At 40.6% G+C, this 20,249-nt stretch overlaps 1 protein-coding gene and 1 long non-coding RNA gene across 2 annotated transcripts in view; one reads left to right on the top strand and one right to left on the bottom strand.

Moving 5' to 3' along the window:
* Positions 1 to 20,249, bottom strand: part of LOC114558825 (acid-sensing ion channel 1) — a 46,456-nt gene that overhangs the window by 925 nt on the left and 25,282 nt on the right. The window contains exons 3-7 of the mRNA XM_028583081.1: positions 3,018 to 3,168; positions 2,709 to 2,836; positions 757 to 907; positions 603 to 659; positions 295 to 448 (exon numbers count right to left, since the gene is read on the bottom strand). Coding sequence (XP_028438882.1) covers positions 295 to 448; positions 603 to 659; positions 757 to 907; positions 2,709 to 2,836; positions 3,018 to 3,168 — 641 coding nt within the window. The remainder of the gene's footprint in view (positions 1 to 294; positions 449 to 602; positions 660 to 756; positions 908 to 2,708; positions 2,837 to 3,017; positions 3,169 to 20,249) is intronic.
* On the top strand, positions 582 to 2,969 carry LOC114558827 (uncharacterized). Its single transcript, XR_003692987.1, has 2 exons — positions 582 to 736; positions 2,725 to 2,969. It is a non-coding gene; the product is annotated as an uncharacterized LOC114558827 (long non-coding RNA).

Genomic DNA, 20,249 nt, shown 5'->3' with positions numbered 1-20,249 from the left:
TTTGCTTGTTTTGATTTATGAATGTATTAATATTGTTGTTGCATTATTAGTATGTTCCCTTTAAAAAAATATATATATTTGTATGAATTAAATATATAATTATGTACGGGGATTTCTTTTCTTTTATATGGTTCTTTAATTCCTTTAAAGCAAAATATATATTGCATAAATATAATAAGGTTACATAAATAATTCTATGTAAAAAAGTGGAAACTTGTGCAATCTTGTATCTAAAAAATAAATACTTAAGAGCATTGTTTGCAGTTTACAAAAATGCAGATGGTTAATACGTACTTAATATAATGCTCAGATTTGTTGTATTTCTTGGCCAGATATTTAGCGGAGGCCTTGCTGGGGATCTTGACGAAAGACAGCTCTTTGCTGTATCTGGTCATGTTGCACGGTGTCTCACACACACAGAAATCATTGTCTCTCTCCACCAGGAAGTCTGCAGGGAAGAAAACCAGAGCTCAGTTTGACCTTTTGAACAGATCAATGCGGCTGATGTCAAAGGATGATATATATGTGTGTGTGTGTGTGTGTGTGTTTTGTATCTGTTCCTTAAAATTTCAGACCAGACATGGACGAAGCTTTTTTCTTACCAAGAGCTGGGTCAGCACATTCTTTGTACAGCTCGGGGGTGCAGTAGGGAGCATCGCCTGCAGCCAAAGTAACACACACTCACAGTACAGTCATTTTACACAACATCGCTGATGTAACTCTGATACAACACACAGTAAGTAAAGCAGTTCCTACCAGGCATGTGCACCATGCGACAGTTGCAGTTGTCCACCAGGTAGCGTGTTTCACAGTCGATGCGACAGGCTGTGATGCTGTAACTGTCAAAGAAGTCTGAATCCATGGCAGTCACCTTACAGTCTCCCCAGGGAGGGGGAAGATATATCAGCTGCAACAAACACACATCACTTAAATACAAGCGGTTTCCACACTTCTATATAGTATTACTGACATTTTTTAGTAAGTATATTATGTAGAAAAATAAATACATGCATACTGTTGTTTTAAAAACTGAAAACGAAGGAGTTTAAAAGTAAATTAAAGCAATTAAAGAACAAACATCCATGAATCAAAAACAGGATGCTGCCAGTTATAGAAAAATAACAGCTAAATCAAAGTTGTGTTCTATTTAAAGGCATACTATGCAAGATTTGTACCTAAATATAATAGCTTCAAAGTCATTTCGATGGTAAACAAACTCGTAGTAGGGCAAATCATGCCGACAGCAAAGCAGGGGAGGGATGACGATCGGGAAACCAGCAATGCAAGTTTGGTAGGTGGCGCCAAGGGGGTAAACGAGCCTCCGCAAAGCGTACCTCCTATGGCGCCATTTTGATGCTAACAAGCCATCACCTCCTGTTAGTATTCCATTGACTGCCATTCATTTTGGCGCCAAACAGTGAATAACTTTACATCTGAAGCGTTTAAAGACTCTATTTGTCCATTGTTTATTTCTAAAGAAACACAACAATGTATAAAAGGCTCCATTACCTTGTATCTCACGTTATGGCTCCGTAACAGACGTTTTTGTAAAAATAGGCTAACGATTGTGTCATAACCATCGACTTACTGTCGCACAGTTACCGTACAGTACAGGAGAAGCTCACAGACAGTTTCGACTGACATCAGCTGTTTAAGTTTAATTACTAATGTAACTAGTATTTAAGTTAGCAATAATTAGCCTGTGCTATGTTATCTCCTTACATATACCTACGCTCTCAGTCTGCAAGCCTGGGAATGATTGAGATTTCTCTTGGTACAGCTACCAGAAGACTTCCAACTTTCAGACAGGTTGCTCACGTCACATCTACATCTTCGAGCTGAGTTGGATGCTGGGCAGTAACGCTCAGCTATCACGGGAAAAGTGCTTCCAACAGTAGTGATCGTTATGGCTGTGTATATTCCATTGACGCCAATGTAAACACGCCGCTCTCTCTCCTGCTGGACACCATAAACGAACAGCAGCGGGCCCACCCCGACGGTGTTCACATAATCGCAGGAGACTTTAATAAGGCCAACTTGAAGACTGTACTCCCGACATTTTATCAACATGTCAAGTAAACTTGCTTGCGTTCTATGTTGTATGTTGTTGCGCTTGCTTGTTGTATGTCAGTTTTTACCACCACCTGCCTATACTTTGTATCACATTTCACTTTTCTGCTTTTGTTTTGCACTTCTGGTTAGACACAAACTACATTTCGTTTTCTTCATACGTGTACTCTGCACAATGACAATACAGTTTAATCTAATCTAATCTAATTTACGAAGTTGTTGATTCATCCATTGTTGATAATAAGACCAGGGGGGAGGGGATCAGGCCGTGAGTGCACAGAAAGCTCTGCATGAGTGGTATTTACGACAGTGACGTTAAATACTACTCCACAGCGACTCTAGGGGTAGCTGTTTGACAAAAAACGGAAACTGCATAGTATGCCTTTAAAATGACTTTAAGGATAGTTCTGGTTTATCACAACTTAGATCATTTTCATTTTTCGTTTTGGCTATTTATTCCTCTCAGTAAAAAATAAATTATTCACCAAGTTAATTCTTGAGAGCCAGAAACAAAGCAATGTTGTTAAAAAGAAGTCCAACAGGGAAATACACATGAGCAGTCAGCCAATCATACAGGCTTTAGACTGTTGGGTAAACCTATTTAACATGTATGTATAAAGATGATGAACAGTCTTTACCCTCTGTTCCTGGCAGGAAACAAACGTCTGAAACCCGGGCGCCACTCCAAACCCAAGCTGGTCAATGAAGGACGGCTCGTCCTGACTGTGGATCTGAACTTTGACCCCAGCTTCAAATGAAGTCTCATCTGCAGGAAGTCAAAGAATGTTGAATCAGAGCAACACATCGGGAAAATGCGTCTCACTAATGAATCCAGACACTTAGCAGAGCTTTGTCTCTTGAGTTCCACACTCTACATTAACACCTGCCCAAACACACTGTGACAGATTTGCCAGCCTCTGAATGAAGAGAATGATGTCCCCTCTCACCTGTTTCTCCCCAGATAGGCAGGTATTCATCCTGCTGAATGTCCAGCATGAGTTCGAGTCCATTACCCATACCTCCCTTGGTGGTAGATAGGGGAGGGAGTCCATCACCGCCGGCGTTAAAGGTGTAACACTTCCCATAGCGAGTGAAGACCTGAGAGAAATCATAATTAGAGAGAAATCATAGTATTAGCTCTGCAATACTCCAAAAAGGTTTCTTAACAATGTTTTTCCACTGGGGGTCAGTGTTTGACTTTATTTATGATATGTGTGTGAACATGTGTGTATACAACAGAGAGCGTATGAGAGAAAAGGAGGATGTGTGACAGGAAGAGAAAGAGGTTAAAGGAGGAGAGTGAAAGAGAAAAAAACAGAAAGAAGAGGGGAAAAGGAGGTCTTCCTGTGAGGTTTGTGGGTTACACAATCAAGCCAGTGAGGTGATGGAGACTGACAGACTGGTGATTTAACATTCCCTCTTTATGGCACTTTATAATGGACATGATGTTACTATGGAGACCAAGCATTCCAGCCAAAAAGAATGTAGCCTTAATTTTTAAGAAAAGCCAAGACAGAGATGTTGGATTGAAAGCTGTGTGAGATATCAGCAAAAGCCCACAGAGCATGTTTAAACAGCCATGAGGGCACGATAGTTAATAGATGGATGAATATTGAGCTTTCTTTGGCAAAGAGTTAATCTTGCATTAGAGCATTTAGTGTCACATGAGTCACATAGCCCATGCAGGGAGAGAGTGGGAGAGCAAGGAGCAAAGGAGAGCAGGGATGTAAAGTGAAAGAGACAGAAAGAGAGAGAGAGGGGGAGAGAGAGGGGGAGTTTAGCTGCCAACGCTTGGAGCAGGCTATTGTTCAGTGTTATGGCACAGAATGACATATCTATGATTAGAAAAAAACAAACCAACCAAGTAATTGTTGAAAAAAAGTTTGGGTCCTGCCAAGGGCAATTTAAACATTTTGGCTATCTATCACATTGTGAAGTCAGTGAGAGACTGCTGGTTGTAGAAGCAAAACATCAATCTGAGTGGGAAAAATACATTTAGCACCATCAAGAATGGCAAATAAAATGCAAGGCAAGCCACACTGTGCACACATTTAGACTCATACTGACAAACCTGTAGGTGAGTGTTTCTTAGAGGGGAAATGTTTGTTTCACGTGAACAAGACTTAAGAGTCTACAGGTTATTAGCAGCTCTGTGAGGCTTAATTCCCCCCTTTCCAATGTCAGAATTAAGGGGGGGCTGTGTCCGACCATTTCTGTAACTTTCCAGCTGATTGGCCAGCTGTGTGGAGGTGAGAAAGGAGTCAGGGTTTGAACTTGTCACTTAAGCTCTCTTTTTTCATTTGTTACACAACTATATCATTGTCTTTAACCATGTGAACAACCAATGGCAACACTGTGAATGTCTTCCACAGAGACTGTCTGAAAATGTGCGATGGTAACCCACTACAGTATTTAAACTACGGTAATTTTACCCACTATTTAGCATTTGCTAATTGCACTAAACACAAAAGTATAGCTGAGACTATTTGGTGCTAAACCAAAGTGTTTTATAAACCAAAGACAAATTAAAATGTTGACCTGATGCCAGTTTTTAAGTTTTAAGTTTTTAAATTAACATGTTTATAATTCATTTTGAGGGGGACATGTATGTCTGCATCAAATTTCATGGCAATCCATCTGATAGCTGTTGATATATTTAACTCAAAACCACAAATGTGAACCTCATAGTGGGAATAGATTAAAAGTCAGAGGACCGCCAAAGTCATTTCAATTCATCCTCTGAGGACCATGAATGAAAATTGAATAGCAATCCATTTAGTAGTTGTCAAGATAATTTGGCCTGGAGCAAAGTGGTGGACCGACCAACAGAACGTCTTTGCCGTCCCTAGAGCTAAGCAGCTAGCATGGCTAACAATCATCCAGTAATTACACCCTTGGTTAAATCGTCCATTCTTCCTTTTCTTATATTCTAAGATTATTTTTTGGGGGCTTTTTGCCTTTAATTGATAGGAAAGCTGTAGATATGGAAGGGGGGAGAGGGGGAGACGGCATGCAGCAAAGGACCGCGGGTTGGAATCAAACACGTGCTGCTGTGTTAAGGACTGAGGTTTGGTACATGGGGCGCACGCTCAACCAGGCGAGCTACCAGGTCGTCCCTCTTTTTTTTTTTGTAAAGATTCTTTTTTTGGGGCTTTTCCCTTTATTATAGTGACGGTGGATAGACATGAAAGGGGGCGAGAGATGGGGGATGACAGCTTGGGGCCGCAGGTCGGATTTGAACCCGGGCCGCTGCAGGACTCAGCCAACATGGGACGCATGCTCTTACTGAGTGAGCTAGATGCCCCCCCAGGGCGCCCCTCTTTTCTTCTCTTCTTTCATCAACCTGCTGCAGGTGACCTTCACTGCATGTTCATTCACACTTATTGATCTGTGAACTCTGCTGGCTCGTTAAACATCTGTAAGAGCTAACCCAGCTGTCAGAGAGGCTCTGCCCTTTCTCCACAAATGAAAGCATAAATGTGTCAGATCATACAGCGGCTGCACTTACTGTACTTCATAAATAAATCAATCATTACAAAAATGTAAAATCCATGTGTATGACGGGAGCATGATGTTCACCAGCATCTTGATTGATACACAGAAGTGAGGTGATGCCGGGTAAAACTTTTTCTCTGCCTCGTGTTGAATAGCTGATGTGACAGAGGTGGCAAGAATGAAAACATCAAACATGCATAAAGCACAAAGTCTGCACAGCATGCATATTGCGGCTGCTTGTTATGATGAGGAATTAATAAATGATTGTGCACATATGAAAAAAGTTTTCTGCAGCAAAGATTTATGTTACATCAAAGAGAAATTCTGACTTCAGAAAAGTGAAAGTTTAATTTACCTGTTAATTGTAACATGTTTACGCTTTTACCGTTATTAAGGTATTCCACAGAATTTCATACATTACTTACTGACTGCACTTTACACAGGCTATAATCTTTAAAGCTCTATGATAAATAAAGCTGTCACTCACACACAATTTCCCCATGTATTGAAAAGCACTCAACAAAGCTCTGCTGTAATTAATCATTATGCATATAATTATACATATTTTAAGAGCCACATCAGATTTGAAAGAATCTCTAAATCACAAATCCGTGCACTTTCCCATCCACTTAGCCAAGTCTTGCAAATCCTTGAGCTGCTAAAAGATGTCTCAGCAGGGCAAGTTCAATCCATTAGTGCTCTGTTGTTTTATGGGATTGTTTTCAAAGACTTTAAAGTCGTCTCCGTTAAGTGCCAACACTTTCACTGTTATTATGCCGTACGCTTAAACAACTATCACTGGGAAAATGCAATTTAAATGCAACAGCGAGCAGACAGCAGCCCACGGTGACCAGCACTAAAGCACATCCACATTTGTTGCATCCTATTGTGCCTCTTGTGTAATTTTGTATAATCCGGCAAGGATTTCAGTTGACCTGGAAAAAACTGTACTGGGTACCTTTACACATACATACTTTATGAAATAAATAAAGGGATTAATATTAATAAGACTAAGAGTTGAGTTTACGGCCATGTCAGCGGCTCTGTGGGGCTGTTCTTAAGAAAGAGAAATGTCAGCATGCTTACATGCTGACAATCACATGCTAATATGCTGATGTTTTAATGATTTAAAACCTCACATGAGCAATATCATAGTTGCAGGTGTGAATTTGGATATCCACTAACAAAAACTTTTGTTTACATTTCTAAAGAATGTGCTTGAGGTCTTATTTATTCACTTAAACCCTTATCCTCCACCTCCTGATCATATTTTTTAATATCTATACCAAATTTCATGGCAATCCATCTGATAGAGCTATTTCACTGAAAACCAAAAATATCATCCTCATGATGGCGCTAGCGGAAAAGTCCCTAAAGTCAGTAGGATACATCTTCTGGGAACCATGAATGTTTGTACAAAACTTCATGGCAATCCATCCTATATTTGTTGATATATTTCAGTCAAGAACTGACAGCATGATTATTCAGAGAGCCTGCCGTGAGTGTTAAAACCAAAAGAATTAGGCAAAGCTACAAGCCAACAAAGGCAGCATAGACTGGTGACTGATTACAGTTTACACTCTTTGTGATGGGTGATTTTGGAGTCAGATCCAGGGGCGTCGGACTGGGGATAAAACCAATACTGATTACCAGGGACCAAGGGGAGAGAGGGCCCTTGAAAAAGTCTGGAATATATTTTATTTTACCTGGATATTTTCTTTTCCTAATCAAATTTCATAATGCATGTCAGATGAAATGTAAAGTTAGTGTATTGGCTGAATAACTGGGTTGATTGACTGACTACATTTTGTATACAAAAAAGACTATCTAAGGTCTCCCCCGCCCCTTGCTAATGCGCCAAATGGTTTAGTCCATCTGCACGCATTTGGTTTACGTTAGTTCAGTTGAGCATCTGGTGGAGCGCAAACTTCCGCTGTAGAAATGTCTTTCTCAAAGAAAGCCAAATCATGCTACCAAAAAAGGAAGGAGAGAAGACACAATGGGGGGAAACAATTGCTAACTGACTTCTTTTCATAGAAAGGTGAGCACAAACTAGAAAACGAAATCCATGGTGCTAAACTGCTTGAATATCTTTGCGACCGGACTGAGACAACCCATTGAAAGAGCAGAACATACACTTTCAAATTGATAATTTGGTTATACATGTAATCTGAGGTAAAGGCTAAATAGATAAACTACACTAACAATGATGTTACAACACACCATTATAATAGCCTAATTTGAAACATGTTTAATTTAAAATGAATAGGCTATAATGTCTATAATTAGCAATAATAGGCTAATCAGTGTCATAGGTAGCTCGGTAGCTCATCGGTAGATACATATCATGTCAACATTATAGTTATGTTAGATATAGTAGTAGAAGCAGATCTTAACATTGTGAAACACATGGCCCTCAGTTTCAGAAACTGTCTCACCAGAGAGTGGAATAGCAGCAGATCCCTCATCCTCCTCTTTGGATTTCAGACAAGGTGAGCTTATATCAAAATTTAAGCAAACCATGTTTAGCCATTTTGACTGAAAGGTGTTGAGTAACATTAACATCTTAGTGTGTTTTATTATATTAGCTTACAATTTGGATAAGAGGTTAATATCAAATGTATGCTTCATAGAGCAAGATGATAAGATAAGAGGAACATGGGGGCCCATCAGGACTGCCTAGGGCCTAGGATCTTGTGCTACGCCCCTGGTCAGATCACTTATGTTTGCAGCACAATGGTAAAAATAATTCAGGAATAAAAGCATCAGACCCAAAGCATCCCCCTCCTCAGTTTAATTCTCAATTAATAGCTGACTCACCACGCTAATAAACAAAGAGCCTCTCCAAAGAGAAAATAAACTATAGGCAGGATTGAAAGCCAGAGGCAGAGTGGGGTTTGTGTGTGTGTGTGTGTGTGTGTGTGTGTGTGTGTGTAATAATGATGCCCTGATCATGGAATCAGACTCTGAGTCACTGGTTGTCAAAATAAAGAAGTTGAGACGAGACACACGCAAGAATAGGTAGAAGTGAACCGCAGGGCTCCTCGGGGAGTATAGGTAACTAAAAGGCTTTATACAGAAGCTTTTTCTCTTAATTAGAGAGAGAAAACCAAAGGCCCTCCTGTACTGACAAAACACTACTGAGATAACAACTGCATGAATATCTGCCATCTTTGTGCCTGTAGCTTCAAAATGGTCAGGAAAGTGAAAACCTACACATGACTGCTTTACAGTCATATTATTTATGTTTATGTTTTTTTTGAGCCTCATTAGCAGATGGCTGTCGGTCTGTTGAACGGTCCACCACTTTGGACCAGATTGAAATATCTCAACAACTGTGGCCTCTATGTTGAACGTAAACAAGAAGCTGCTTGGACGCTTCTCTATCGTCATCGTGGTAAACCCGCCAATAGCGTGCCAGGTGGATAAGCCAGTTTGTGATTGGTCCCCGCAAAATTGTAACGGAAGCAGGATAGATAAATGTACAGTATTCCAGCCTGAACTGGGAAAAATCAAATTGCCGGCTAGCGCACTGTAGTTTTTAACAAACATAGCCAAACAGGAGTATAGTGTATTTGTTGGGAATTATTTTTAAAAGTGAAGCTTTGTCTACACAGCCAATTTATCAAATATTTGACCAGTGTTCTGCAGAACTGTGAAGAGACTGAAGAATTGTATTATTTTTCAGGAGGTCAAAGTCAGAATAATGAGTGAGAATTGATCATGCAAATAAAGACCATCAAGTCCAGAGCATTGACTGTTGGGTGACACCTTGGGGCGGTGCAGGCTGCAGGGCAGGGCAGTGTAATGATCACCTAATCAGTTCGGACGGTCAGTCCTCCTGACCTTATTGACAAAAGAGGAGAAAACAGGGGACATGATGTTTATGTTACCTAAACTTTTCCAGTGCTTCAGGAAAATGAGTCTGAAATGTATGAATTTAATATTTCTAGGAAACCATTATCAGTCTCTATCTCACTTTACCTGCTGCTTTATAGATGAAATATCATAAACACCTCCTCCACTGTTGTGAGGGGATTTTCTATCTATCATATTTGGGATTTCAACCACCAGCTCCCACACAATAGAAATATTTCTTTCCCTCCTACATTTCCTTCCTCCCTGGTCTGCAGCGCTCTTTCCTCCCTAGTGTCTCCTGAACTATGATGTTCTTTCCCCTGTGGACTCCTCTCCATCTCCTGCTCCACTTTCCTACCCGCCCCTGCTTCATTTGATGAATATTTCACAGGCCAGTAGAGACAGTCCTCCTCTCTCATCCTATTCTCAGACACCGTCCGGGCACCTATCACCTTCAGAGACGACAGCATCATAACGCCGGGTAAGGGGCACCTCAGGTGACCGGAGGAGAGCGCGGAGCATATCATATGAAGAAATATGGAAGTGTGTATTCACTAAAGTAATATATGCCTCAGAGAACTGCCTCCATCTAAAAATCAGGACTGTGCTGACTTTAGCACTATCATGAGAGTGAATTTAAGATAGGGGTTAAACCAGGCAGGTGTCATAATGTAAGACTGCAACATCCAGCAGGTGAGAGAAGATATGAAGAGGTTGTTACATTAGTAACAACATATGACCCATTTAGAGCGGGAACAATTAGTTAAATTAGTTAGTCAATCGTCAGAAAATGAATCTGCAACTATTAAGTTATTTTTCTCCTATGATATTAAATTTAACATCTTTGGGTTTTAGACTGTTTGAAAATGTCACCTTTTAGCTCTGGGAAACTGCAATGAGCATTTTGCACTATTTCTGGCCTTTTATAGACCAAATGATTAATGAATACATCCAGAAAATAATAGGCAGATTAATCAGCAATGAAAATAATCTGATAATATCAGAATGTGACACCAATTTTTCATATAATTTAGATGGATGTTGCACACTGGGAACCAAATCAGCAGAGAATTAAAGAGAGGCCCTTTCTGAGGAAAACAGAGAAGATTCACAACATAATAGCCGATCAGAGCCTGCGGGGCCACTATTTGTCTCTGAGGACAACTAATTGTTGGTTTAATGCAATCCCTGGTCTCTGTGGTGGATGGACGTGCAGTGACACCACACACTGAGAGGAAATAATGCCCCGAAGGATTTATCCCACCTTCTATTCACCAAAATGAAGAGAGAGTGATTTTTTTCCTCAAATGCTAATCTAAACAACTATTGAAAAATGATACTTTCAAATTCCTCCAGTGCAGGAGCCTCTTGGTGAATAATGAAAATGGTCTTGTGAATTTGGATGGGGGACCTACAGTAAATGTCAGTTCCCATTCATTCAGAGCTGTCCAATTTTCTATAGAGGCTCTTGCAGTTAGCAGCCTCCCTTTTATTATCTCCCAAGTGAGCAAAAGTAGAGTGAGATGGTAAATGGTTGCTTTGGAGGACGAAGACATTCACTATCAGCCAGTTATGCGATGCAGTTATACAGTTCATTTTAATGATATAATTATATATAAAATTAAATGGCAGTTTAAAACTACTTGCACTGCTTGCAAATTGTGACATGTAACATTCATCTCAGCATCATCGCCCACTCTCCTTCCCCTCTCTCCATCTCTCCATATGGAATGTTAAAACCTCCTCTGCATGTCTCAATCTTCACCGTCGCCTACAAATCCCCTGCCTGCCTGCTTGTGCCAGTCGTGTGCAGAACCCAAGCTCGGCAGGCAGGCAGAGAGCTACAGTAGCTGCCCTATAACTCCAATGTGCACCGCCCTCTCGTCATGCATAGCTGAGTAAACATCAATAGCCCCAGGCCTAGTCAGAGGGGCTGAGGGCACTTTAAGCAGACAGCAGGGTTAACTAGGATTAAATCCTTACGTGTCAAGTGCAATGTGTAGCTTATGCAAGAAGAAATATGTATACAAAATGTAGTATGAGTATGTGCAATGCAAACAAAGGCATTAATAGAGTTTAATAGAGTTTAAAATAAAGCAAGAAATGAATTCTTAATAGTAGCACCAAATGAAGAATGAATGAGGCATGGTAACATGAATTTGAGACTGAACACGACAATATGGTGATCATAAATGAGGTGATAATGAATATGAACTCTGAAAATGAAATATATATAAACATACACATTGGATGCATTCTGGCCGAGGGGACAACATTTTTTATTTGAATAAAGAAGACCTGATATTGTGGCTAAACATATGGTCTCTATGGAAGGTCCATGTAAAGATGTCTGCCAGTCTGAGGAAAGAAACTTCTCCTCTGCCTCTCTAAAACGTTCAGTATAATCGCCTTTCCCGACCTGGCGCGAGTGTGACGGCATGGGAGCGCTGTAACTATTTATACTCGCGCGTGGTGATCGCGACACTAGTTACAGTCTTATCCTGAACAGAGGTGTCGCAATTGAGGAAAGGCTATCGACTTTGCTATTTCTACGGACTAGAAGAAGAAGAAAAAGGTAAACAATGGCAGAACTGGCAGCAGCATTGACGTCAATGTCAACAGTGGCTAAGATGATATTGGAATCGAAGAACAGCTGCTTTTGAGCCTGCTTGCAAGGAAAAGAAAAAGAAGGTGGAATGTTCGTCCTTTGAATAACGCCAGACAAAAATATAGTGAGTTCAATATCCTCGTGAAACAAATGAGGATAATAGACAAAGAGAAGCACTTTGAATATTTCAGAATGTCTGCACAACGATTCGATGACCTACTTCGTCTGATCAAGTCTTTCATTCACCATAAAAGAACTCATCTTAACCTAGTAAGTTTACAAGACAGACTTGCAGTCACTCTGAGAAGCTTGCCCTTGAACTTGGCCATGCTTCATGTTTCCGCTTTGTCGTGCGCTGCTGAAAAAAATAGAGTGCGCACCAGCGAGATCTACGTCATTTTGACGTCACATTGTCGCATTACAGGTCGGGAACGGTGACTGTAAAAAGGCCTTTAGCTTTCAATTTTCTAGGATATGGGCTCATTATTGAGTAACATGCTAATTATTCCAAATTATATTATAAACTACAATTACCGCCTTGCGGTTGTATGCCTCGGCCAACCAGACTAGTTGGAGACAACTAACAATTAACAATTAACAATTAACAACCTTAAGGCGCTCCTAAGATATCACGTTCATGAGAATGGGACAGACGTGAGGTCACGTGAGGTTATCTTGTCTTTTGACCTCCAAAATCTAATCAGTTCATCATTGAGTGCAAGTGGGCGTTTGTGCCGAATGTGAAGAAATTCCATCCAGGGAGTCCTGAGATATCATGTTCACAAGAACGTACAGACGTAGGGCTGTGTGAACCGATCAGGAGCGAGACTTTTGACTACTGAAAGTTCAGAGACAAACTTGCCGGTAACATGAATAGACAGTAAAAGAAATGGACAATGTGACGCCAGTGTTTTCTACGGAGACCAGTGAAGTATATTAGAAGCAGTTTTCCGGTGATGGCTGAGCGTTACTGCGCAGCCTCAAACTGAGCTTGCCGACGTAGATGTGTTGTGAGCAACCTGTCTGAAAGATGTAAGTCTTCTGGTAGCTGTGCCAAGAGAAATCTCAATCATTCCCAATCTTGAAGAGACGGAGAGCGTAGGTATATGTAAGGAAATAACATAGGCACAGGCTAATTATTGCTAACTAAAATGCTAGTTAACATTAGTAATTAAATTTAAACAGCTAATGTAAGTCGAAACTGCCTGCGAGCTTCTCCTGACTGTACGGTAATTTGTCTACTATGCGACAGAACGTCACGTGGTTATGACACAATCGTTAGCCTATTTTTACAAAAACATCTGCTACGGAGCCATAACGTGAGGTACAAGGTAATGGAGCCTTTTATACATTAATGCGTTTCTTTAGAAATAAACAATGGACAAATAGAGTCTTTAAACGTTTCAGATGTAAAGTTATTCGCTGTCAAAGTAGCGCCAAAATGAATGGCAGTCAATGGGATGCTAACGGCACCTTATGGCTTATTAGCATCAAAATGGCGCCATGGTAGGTACGCTTTGCGGAGGCTCGCTTAACGTCTTGGTAAAAGGTCCATTAAAGCACACTTGCTGTTACCACGGTAAGCAAATCAACTAGGACTGAAATAATGTCTATGCTTCTGTTTTGGCAAATACATAATATATATTATATACCGCTGCAACTTCTCCCTGCAATGTTCTAAAACAGTTTCATCTTGATGCGACTCTTTGTTCTGAACAGCGCTTAGATATCTGTTGCTATAGTCTATGCAAACTATGTGTACACCACAGACAAGATGGATATCTATGAATTATCTCTATGAGCCTAATAATGACGGGTCATTTCAGGATGTGTTTAAATTAGTCTCTAGAGTCAGATGATTGCGTGTCCGTCTGGCTGCAGAGCCCAAGACAAAAGGTCATCTGTGATGACATATTATTAGCTGTAATACGGGGCTGATGCTATATTTCTGGCTTACAATGGTTTGTTGGTAGGTACAGTATGTGTGTGTGTAGTCAGTCTGTCTGTCTCTATAATTGCGATAATTTTAATATTTAAATTTTGTGTGCATGTCTCCTTGGTGCATGTCTAATAATATGCATTGTATAATAATGAACCATAATCACCTTCTAGCAGGATGGAGGAAAATTCATTTAGGAAAGCCAAAAAGGCTGTCACCGAGCATTTCACCTGACACCTGACTTGAACTCTCTAATGGCCCCAGAAGGCTCTTGAAATTGCATGTTTCACTTTGCACATTCATCCTGACGTTTCTCATAATTTACACCAACTTAAATCAATACCATCTTCACTCGCTTAATTAAATTGTAAATCATGCTTAAAATGACTGTTAACTACTTTTGTCTATGTCATCTGAAGCAGACAAAATAAGTTAAGTCAAGTCCGCTTCACAAAAGTCCAAGATCACTTTTCTCACAGTGCTGCTGAGGTGCAGTGATGCCATTGTGCTCCTAATGTGTGCTGTGAGAGCTTGACAAAATGGAAACCTTCCTTTAAGACATGCTGTGAAACAGTCAGACGGCTTCCTCGGAAATAGCCACATAAATAAGTAAAACACAATATGTTCTATGGTGAGATGAAAAGCGTAAGTAAGTATGGACATATGGTAATATGTCAAAGGGTAACAGTACACATACATGCAGAGATGCACATTGGGGATGCGCTGATGGATAACGCGTGACATACTTGTTCTCCATTCCCTCTGGAAACCCCTCGTAAAAAAAACCCACACATTGTTCAGTTGTACAATAGAGAACTCGTAGATTTATTTTAGGACTAGCTCTATGATTCAACATCTGAGTGGCTGTGATGAAGTAGTTGAGCTGCTCGGGGGGATTTAGCTGGGACCAGCTTGTACAGTAGATATGCCCAGGGATGGAAACTGCACAGGAAGAGTCACTGCAGCCCCGAGCTTTTGTTTATTGGCCAATTTGATCAACGGGGACTGCAACCCAACAGAGGATGAGGAGGAAGCCATCACCCTCATTAGTTAGAAAATATCAGAAGACAGATAGAGGTGCTGCTGGCGCATAGCACCTTTCTGCTTCTTTACAGCTAACAAACCCCTCTTCATCAACTGTCTTTCATTTCACTATTCCCAAAATACCACCCAGCAAAGGTGGGACGAACCACAATAATGAATACATTCATTACGGGACTCCTGTAACTTTTTGGTGCAGTTTAGAGGGCGGGAAAACTGTCGGGGGAGGCCCTGCAGCTCTTCCCCTGGAGTGAACCTCCTCTGTGTGACAAATTTCACACTCTGCTGAGAGAAATCCGCTGAGGCTTTAGATTTCCCAGCCTGTCACATGCTGTTGCTGAATACCGAGAGATTAATTCATTTCGCAGATGGTGCATGTAAGCAACTCAGACTCCCAAACACGCAGCATTCATGCCGTCACTACCTGCCCAATCTCAAAGTGACAACAAGGGAAGATTCAAGCTGGGAGGCAAGATAACATTCAGCACACACAAAGGTCAACACGTCGCACAAAATCAAAAGAATCCTGTATGCAGTATATTCCTGTAACAGTTTTCTTACAAGTTTGCCACATCAACTTAAAAGTGATATTATAATGTTGTGTTCTCAACTTGTTTCCGCTGCTCCCAAGTGGCCAAAAGAACAAAACAATTATTGCAATGATGTACCATTTTTGATAAACAGCATACGGTATATAACTATATGCCCTGTCATCTATGAGTCTTCTATCTAATCTAATTGAATAGCAGAGCCACAGGGAGTTTTTATTAATTACTTTATTATGCTTTTTGCAGAAGCAGAGCTCAGACGGCGGTCAAAGTATATTAGAGTTAGGGTTATATGATAAGTTAAAAGTCTTGGATAAATGTTTCTTTTTTTAAAAAATACCCTCTGGCTACCTATGATTTTTGCTACTTCTATTTTGAAGGGAACTGGAAGAAAATATGTTTTCCTTTCAAGAGGTACGAGCCATAGTTTAGCCATTCATTTTTGTGTTGTGCACAGCGTTTCAAAAGAATCAATCCTTTTTTATTTGCCTCACGCTGCATGTGTTTCTTTGTTGGGAAATAAACACTCAGAGAGGTGGAATAGGCCACCCTGCTGTGTCCTGTCAGAGAGAGAAGGACAGCAGGCAAAGACACAAACAGCAAACATTTACTACACACTAGGGTAACCATATTTTGATTTCCAAAAAAGAGGACACTCGGCCCGGCCTCGAGACAAATCCAGACAGGCTTCTCAGAGGTTAATGAACATGCTTTATTGTGCCTCAATGGTGCAAAAATATCTTCTACAAAATAATAAAATAATAGCTCTCTTTTAAAATAAATAAATAATATGAAATAATGTTCTAAATATGACCTCTTCTGTGTTAGAAAATCCAGCTTCAACAAAATATCTCTTAATACCTTTTCAATGTAATAAGATAAATAATAGACAGTGAAACATATGTGCCAGCTTTGCACACGGTGCACTCCACCTCCCACTTGTCCGGTCCCGACCAGGACGGTACGTGGGATATTTTTTTTTGCCGTTCAACTGTGAAGCTGCACTAGCTGCACTAGTCTTGTTTTAGTCATAGAGCGAGGGAGAAGGGAGAAGTGAGAAGTGAGAGTGACGGCGAGCGAGTACGACTCTAGAGTCATAGTGAGAGAAACAAAGTGTCTCCCCTGTGTTTTGTGACCACGGTGGGAAATCTTTAGCAGGAAACGCTTTGGCATTTTGTGTGCAATGCTGATCCGCTGTCTGCTCTGGTCCCTGTGTATGTGTGCGTCGCAAAGCCGCCCACAAAGCAGCCTCTCTGGAATTACGTCACACAACAAAGTACCCTATTGTGTGCAAAGCGCCAATCAATTTAAGTACACGCTTAATGGTCCCATGAAAAACAGTAAAAACTGGACATTTTCATGAATTTAATTTATAAAACCCCCCCGGACGCCCCGGACAGTAGGTAAAAAGTGGACATGTCCGTGCAAAAGAGGATGTTTGGTCACCCTACTACACACACTTTCAGTCCAACTGAAATCCCATTTATTCATACCTTTCTGCAGTCAAAAATTGCAGTCAACATGTTTTTTTAATGTATAGTTCATAGTTTTTTTATTTTTAAAAGGAAGAAAAAAAGGTTGTTGGGGAAATATCTGAAATGCTATTTTTTCCATCTCAATTGGCTGAAGGGGCGTGTCGGTATCTGTGTTTAATTGACAGCAGCTGGCAGGCTAAGCACCAGCAGGGGAGCACAGAAGAAGTTATCAAACTTGTTACAAGCCATGGGCAAACACGACATCTTGACTTCGCGTAAACATACTTTCATAACATACTTTCTCCAGTGGCGTGTTATCTGTACGCATTTTGGGCGCTGTGTACAGCGGACGGGTTGGGTTTAGGAAAAGAAGAACCGGTTGGGTTTAGTAAAAGAAGAAAGCTACGGTTGGGTTTAGGAAACATGACACACGGGTCGGGTTTAGGAAAAGAAGAACCGGGTTGGGTTTAGGAAACAAAGAAGAAAGCGACGGTTGAGTTTAGGAAACGTGACACGCGGGACCAGCTCTCCTGGATGAAAGTCCTGTGTTTTACCCATCCAACCTCCCTATGCGGATTTTCGCCCTTTCATACTACTCGCTACGGCGTAAATTCACACGCAATTGCAAGGTAATGTAAGTCAATGGAGGCCAAATGGCGTTAATGAACACGCTTAAAAATTAGTATGCGTCTTGATGACACGCCAAAAATGGCATACAAATTGGCGTGTCATACATACGCCACTTCATGAGATCAGTCTGCATGGGCAGACAGTGTAGCAGAGGTATTGAAGAGTAAGGACCACACCAGCATCTAAACAGACCAAAGTGAGTAACTTCCTCTTGTGTAGTATAGCAGGATGCGGCCCGTTAATCAGTTACCCCTTTTACACAGCCTGTTCAAGGTGGCGGAACGCATTTAATCCGCCTTGTCGTCTGTTTGAAAGTTACAAAGACGGAATGGGGGAGTAGAGTTGTTGCGCTTCAAAGCCGGCAGCGAAGGTAGTCACAGAGCTGTAATCAGCATATAATGTTGCATAATGCATAAAGTAAAGGAGAACACAGGACAAGTGATTTACAGAGCAGATATGTATGCTGCTGTAGCAGATAAAATTCAATTTGCGTTGGACTTTAAATAAGCACAACCAGTTCACATATATAGAAGGCCGTGCATTCAGGCTAACAATCACAACTGCACTGTCAAAGCAGTCACAAAGAAAGTCAAAAAAGTTGTTTGGCTTAAAGCTGTAAACGAACCCTGATGTAAAAGACAGAAAGTTAAAAAAAACAGAAAAACACTGCGGATGTGAGAGAAATGGCAGAACAATCTGAGGCCATTAGCAAAACATTCAAAAATAATTGGAAGCTGTTGAAAATCATTTCAAATAATATTTCACACAACCAGTAAATGGCAGAGGGGAGCAATTAGAAACAGAGGCGTACCAATCTGTGACAAATGGATATAAAACTGATTTGCATCTGTAAACGATTGTCTCTTATAAATTATTTCTCCTTATTTTTCTCCCTCGAAAGGTTATTATGGATTTCAATTCTTTTCTTATCAGTTAAAAATGGCGGATGAAATAATGCTTTCAGCTGCGATGCTTTTCTTTTTTCATTTTTACTGGTTCATTTTAGAAATCCCACTGAGCTTACAGCAAGTGAGTAGTGCCGGTGAAAGTAGAGAGTCAGGTCTGTGCAGGCTCTTAACAGGCTGAGGTTGCCATGGTGACCTAAAAAGGAGCTAATGGGAGGCTAAAAGCTTGGTTAGACAGAGAGATTCACTGTAAACCTAAACACTGATCCCACAACAGGTGTCAGATTATTGTGAGAGTGCATATGTGTGTTTATCTGTTCATTTTCTTTGGGTAAAGACCTTTTCAGGGTATCCTACAGGGACAGAAAAGACAAGAAAAACAAATACTGCAGTCGTATTCCTTGTCTGGAGGAACAGCCCAGTTCTGAAGCGCAGCTAATGAGAGGCATCATTCAAGGCGATGGCATCTTTTTTTATCGAAATACACGATGCAATCAAATGGCGACTTGATGAGCGCCTCGCTGCTGCATAAATCAGAGAGGAAGCAGAAACACACAGCATCTGCATATTGACAATTTGCAACTGCCTGTGAAACATGTTTGAAATAGAGGGGAAGTTTGAATTCAACTTTTATTGAAAACATCAGGATCCAATACTGTTAATAGCAGCAGAGTGAAAACAAGCTCAGTACTGCTGAGGATTGGATGAGTTCTCTTGAGGGGAAAGGAGAAAAGAAGAGAGATGTTGGAAACATATTTGTTGACCATCAGTGATTTTTATAGGCCTGCCTGCATATAAACTATAAGACATATTCAAACTCTCCTCGGCATAGCCACAACTGGCTCCTTCCTTAACTGCTGATCACTTTAACACCACATTGACATTCTCTGAGTGTTCGAGAGGTACAGTGCACAGTATCCTCGGTGAGTGTACATTACATCTAAACCTTTGGTCATTATGAGCTGGTCTGACTGGTTGTTTACAGAAACTGAAAGGACACCGGAAACCTTTCTTTCTTAAAAAAAGAAGAAAAAAGAAGGTCTTAAGGGTATCCCAGTGCATGCTGGGATGTCCTGTCCCTTCTGTGGCCCTGAATAAGAATAAGCTGGTATTTAAAAAAGGGACACACAGGATTGTTCAGCTATTGTTAACCTTCAGTTAAACCCAGTTGAATCCTTAATATTTAAATGTAAAGGCCCTGCACACCTACACAGATGTTTTCACCTGTTCTGGTGACATAAGGACATCAGACCCCATCTACTTATAGAATTGCTGAGTGGAATATTTTAGGCACCTCCAGTTTTGGAAGTCCAATTAATTTTCTTTATAGACAATGTTTGGTGACTCACATTTGGGGAATCATCAGTACAGAAGATGATTGACTGAATTAGAAAATATTTAGTATACTAAAAATTACCTACAAATTAAAGGTTACGACTGCCAAGGTGCATTTTGGTAAGGAACATACAATCAAAAAAAAAAATCTTTTACGTGCCCCTTTCCCCACTAGGTGCTCCTGGTTGGAAGCTAAAGATTACTTTGTTGAGAAAACTGAGGAGTCTGCATGTTAAATAAATTGACTTTCAGATTATGGGTCAATTTTGGATGATTTTGGTATCTATACCCCTGTGTGCAACAATTAAGATATCATTAAAAGATCATTTTTAAATGGGAATACAA

This window comes from Perca flavescens, chromosome 7 (assembly GCF_004354835.1).
Source record: "Perca flavescens isolate YP-PL-M2 chromosome 7, PFLA_1.0, whole genome shotgun sequence".
Lineage (NCBI taxonomy): Eukaryota > Metazoa > Chordata > Actinopteri > Perciformes > Percidae > Perca > Perca flavescens.
Note: the sequence above shows the minus strand (reverse complement) of the source record. Positions and strands in the feature narration are given on the sequence as shown.